General features: G+C 36.2%; 1 protein-coding gene across 1 annotated transcript in view; it reads left to right on the top strand.

Annotated features, from left to right (window-relative positions):
- The window catches only part of LOC103459980 (toll-like receptor 8), a 6,169-nt gene continuing 2,109 nt past the window's right edge, over positions 1–4,060 (top strand). The window contains exons 1-2 of the mRNA XM_008401938.2: positions 1–158; positions 2,484–4,059. Of these exons, the coding sequence (XP_008400160.1) occupies positions 156–158; positions 2,484–4,059 (1,579 nt within the window). The 5' untranslated portion in view covers positions 1–155. The remainder of the gene's footprint in view (positions 159–2,483; position 4,060) is intronic.

Here is a 4,060-nt window from a genome sequence, read left to right as displayed (position 1 = left end):
TTCAGTAGGCAGGATTCAATTTTTCATAACATGCAGATTTCAAAAATCATCAGTAGTATCGAAATATGTCTTATTCGCACATTTTATATCCCATTTAAACTTTTTTTTTAGACAAATGCAAGAAGCAGTTTAGAGGTTTTAAAGGATCATGCAAAATGGTAAGTTTTACCAACACAACTTTCTACACCACTTATGTTTGTGACAGAAAAATGTGTCAAACATGTTATTAATGACAATGTTTTTGTGTTAATTCTTAATGGATTACAAGAGTAAGAAATGAACCTGTTCTTATCTTTTATTGCTAAGTATTTTTGCCTTTTAGAGTGTTTGGTCTAGAACAAATGTAGCACTTATAAACTGAGACATACAGAATTTTTTACAGTTGAAATCTTGGGGCTTTTGGGGAGCAACACTCAGTGGCTGGGTCATATCAAGCAAGTAGTTAAACGTACTTGGTTCAAAACAGGTTTGGCAAGTCAAAGAAATGAACCATAAGTTATGAATTGTAGTTGAGTTTAGTTTTTGTAAATATTTGATTTTATTTGACTTAAATGAGTTAGTTCACAGTGCTCGTGTTTTAGTATCCAAGGATGCTTACAGTTTTTACAGTGATTCTTCTTATCTAACCTGAGGTCATTTAAACAATAAGTAATGACTAAAAACCCACATGGTGTATTCACACTAGCCCCGTTTAGTCCACTCTAATCAGACTCTAATTTCTTTGTTCAGAAAGTCCCATTCGTTTGGGGAGTGTGAATCCAAATTTGAATTTCAAAACAGTTTAAAAAAGCGAATTCCGAACCTCGCTCACGGTCCGGCTCAAGTGAACTCTGATGCGGTTGAAAGACAGTGTGAATGCAAGCGGATCGGAGACCGCTCCAAAAGCAGGAAGCTAACTGCAGTGCAGGGCGTTCTGGTCAATACAGTACTCTCTGCTCTGCAGGTTAACGGGGATGTTGTGTCGGTTGCCATGGCAACAGGTCTGCGTGCCATCACAGAGAGCGAGGAAAAGCAGAATATAAACGGTTTAAAGTTGTTTTACACCTGTTTATCAGCTTATTATTTATTTGCTGTGGTGCACTGCTGTAATTTTGAAACCTTTAATAAATGACAAAAACTGTGCTAATTATCTCTCTTGTTACAATATATCATCAAATAGGATTGCATATTTCATATGGCTCATATATATACAAATATATGAGTCATGGTTTGTTACATTTTGACAAATTAATTTTAAAGGCGGGAATTATGTAATATTAAATATTGACCAATATAAAAGAGCAATTTGCTTAGTACTATCTTGCATCTTGACAGAAACCAAACTGTTTATAGATTTATATCAAGAGATTATACATATTTTACATATGAAAACATTAGCAATTTCCTCAGCTTTAATTTAAGCTGATTTATAGAAATCAAACTCTTTCACCTGCTGGTTCCATTCTGACCCTAAAATTCATCTACTTATGTTCAGGTCTTAAACACTGCAACAAAGATTTTGCACAACAATTTAAATCCCATGTTCCTATTTAGTAAATAGAGAAAAAAAAGCTAATTTTCTTTAGAAGAAAAGATAACTTTTTCAGAAATAATTCTCTTTCAGGTTCTCTTTTTTATGGTTTTATTTGACCATAGATCCACAGTGCTGAAGGCTGTCTAGCCTATTTTGGGAGGCCCAGGAAACAGGCTATCTATAGCGTATACTTTTATGTAAAAAATAAACCAAACAAAAAACATGACATTTTTCACCTTTAAAATTCTTAACATGACATATAGCCATGCATATACGGATATAGTCTATGGATATAGGAATCATTTAGCTAGCATAATGTGCATCCAACAGTATTATTCAACTTACTCGGTTTGTTTGGAAAGAAATGTGAAAAGTTGTTTGCCTTTTGCTAGTTCTGGCTGGTTTGTTGCAATGATTAACAAACCACGGCGCGTTCCTCTTCTCAGCAGCAAAACTCGCGCGCCTAACGGACACAAGTTTAAACTGACGTTATGATATGTTTATGGACGGTTCGGAAAAACACGTTACAGCATGTTAACAACAGATGTAATAGCTGCAACTACCTCTGGACAGGATAATAGATTTTTTTTAGTTATATTCAAATTATTTGTTTTAATTAGATCCATATGAATCTTCTAAAGAAAATAACATTTAAAGACAAATCATCTTTAAATGTGAATGTCTAATTTAGTTTAGGGTGGATAATCATTTTAATTGCAAACATTATTCCCACGAATCTACTTATGTTTGACATTTTTATTAATTGCTGAAATTGATCAATTTCTTAATTGTAACTTATTGATATGTACTTGTGTAGTTTATTTCTCACTACTACTAAAAAGTGTGGAAATAAATAAAAACTGGGAAGTTCATCACAACATCAGTCTATCTCTTCAGTTTAACATATTGCATAAAGGTCTCATAACCTGCTTTAATTCCACCATCTGATTGACTTTGTTATTCATTTCAGACTGCAAAGTGTTGGATTTATCTGCTGCTCCTTGGTCTGTGCTGCCATCTGGAGATCCAACCTGCTGCCTGTAAACCTCACTGGACAGCGCAGTTTCTCTGTGATGTGACAACCTCCAATTCCTCTGAGGTCCGATTTGACTGCAGTGGCCGCGCCCTAGAATGGGTACCTAGTGGGATAACCAGTAATGTTACTGCTCTTGATTTATCAAAAAATGACCTGAAGACCATTAAGGCTCATGCATTTTCCAACCTGCTGAATCTGACTTCTCTCAATCTCAACTTGGCAAACATGTACAAGAAAGTGGTCTTCAAGGCAAGCCTTAGAAACCTAACAAAACTGCAAGATTTGAAAATGAGTGGCAATGGCCTCGAAGAAATCCCAAGCTACCTACCTGCCAGTTTGGAAATCCTTGAGCTGAGCAGCAACAACATTACAAATATGAATCAAACGAGCTTTGCCAGCTTACGAAACCTGACGCAACTGTGGTTATCCAAGAACTGTTACTACTGGAATCCGTGTGGCAAACCTGTGAAAATCCAAAATAACACTTTTACCCACATGACCAAATTGAAAAATATGGATTTGTCTTATAACAACTTAAGTAATGTTCCCAAAGGACTACCCCAGTCTTTAGAAGTGCTTAATGTGAGTTGCAACAAAATACAGTTCATATTTAGGGAGGATTTATCTGGCTTGAATAATTTAAAACTTCTTAAGATACAAGGGAACTGCCCCAGATGTGAAAATGCGCCATTTCCCTGTGTGCCTTGCCCTAATGGTTCCCTTGGAATTGACCCTGATGCATTTGAAAATCTGTCTGAACTTGAGGAAATCAATATGGGGGGAAACTCCCTAGAGTATCTGAATCCATCGTGGTTTAAGAACCTGAGGAAGCTTAAACATCTTCTCCTTTCATTTAACTTTTTGCTCAGAGAAGTCACTGGAAGGGCTGAATTTCTGCGATACCTCCCAAGGCTTGAAGTGCTTGAATTTTCTTTCAACTACGCTTTAAAAAGTTATCCTAACACAATTAATCTTTCAACTGAGTTTTCAAATCTTAAGTCATTACGAACTTTGCATATGGAGGGTTTGGTCTTCCAGAATATTCAACCGGATACGCTCAAGCCTCTCTATGAAATTCGAAATCTATCTGCTTTGAATTTGGGGACTAACTTTATTATTCAGGCTGATTCCACTGTTTTCAACAAATTTCATCCATTGAAAATGATTTATTTGGCAGAAAACAGGCTGTATCCCACTCCACAGAGACAGCTTTCAAATTCAGTAGGGAGATATGTTCAAAGGTCAGACATCTCTGTTTCTTCATATTTTAAACTTCCTCCAAAAGACTTCACCTTTGAATTAACCCATGGCCTTATAAAGCAACAGTGCTTTGACTCTGGACGGGTTCTTGTCCTCAGTTCAAATAACTTGTTCTTCATCTCACAAAAACAATTTGAAGGTTATGGAGATATTGCATGTCTGAATCTATCCAGCAATGGATTCTCTGCTGCACCAAATGGCACAGAGTTCTCATTACTGCCTAATTTGACCTACTTGGACCTGTCCTTCAA

The sequence above is a fragment of the Poecilia reticulata genome, linkage group LG2 (assembly GCF_000633615.1).
Source record: "Poecilia reticulata strain Guanapo linkage group LG2, Guppy_female_1.0+MT, whole genome shotgun sequence".
Classification (NCBI taxonomy): domain Eukaryota; kingdom Metazoa; phylum Chordata; class Actinopteri; order Cyprinodontiformes; family Poeciliidae; genus Poecilia; species Poecilia reticulata.
The sequence above is the reverse complement of the archived record's forward strand: the minus strand, read 5'-3'. Positions and strand labels throughout refer to the sequence as shown.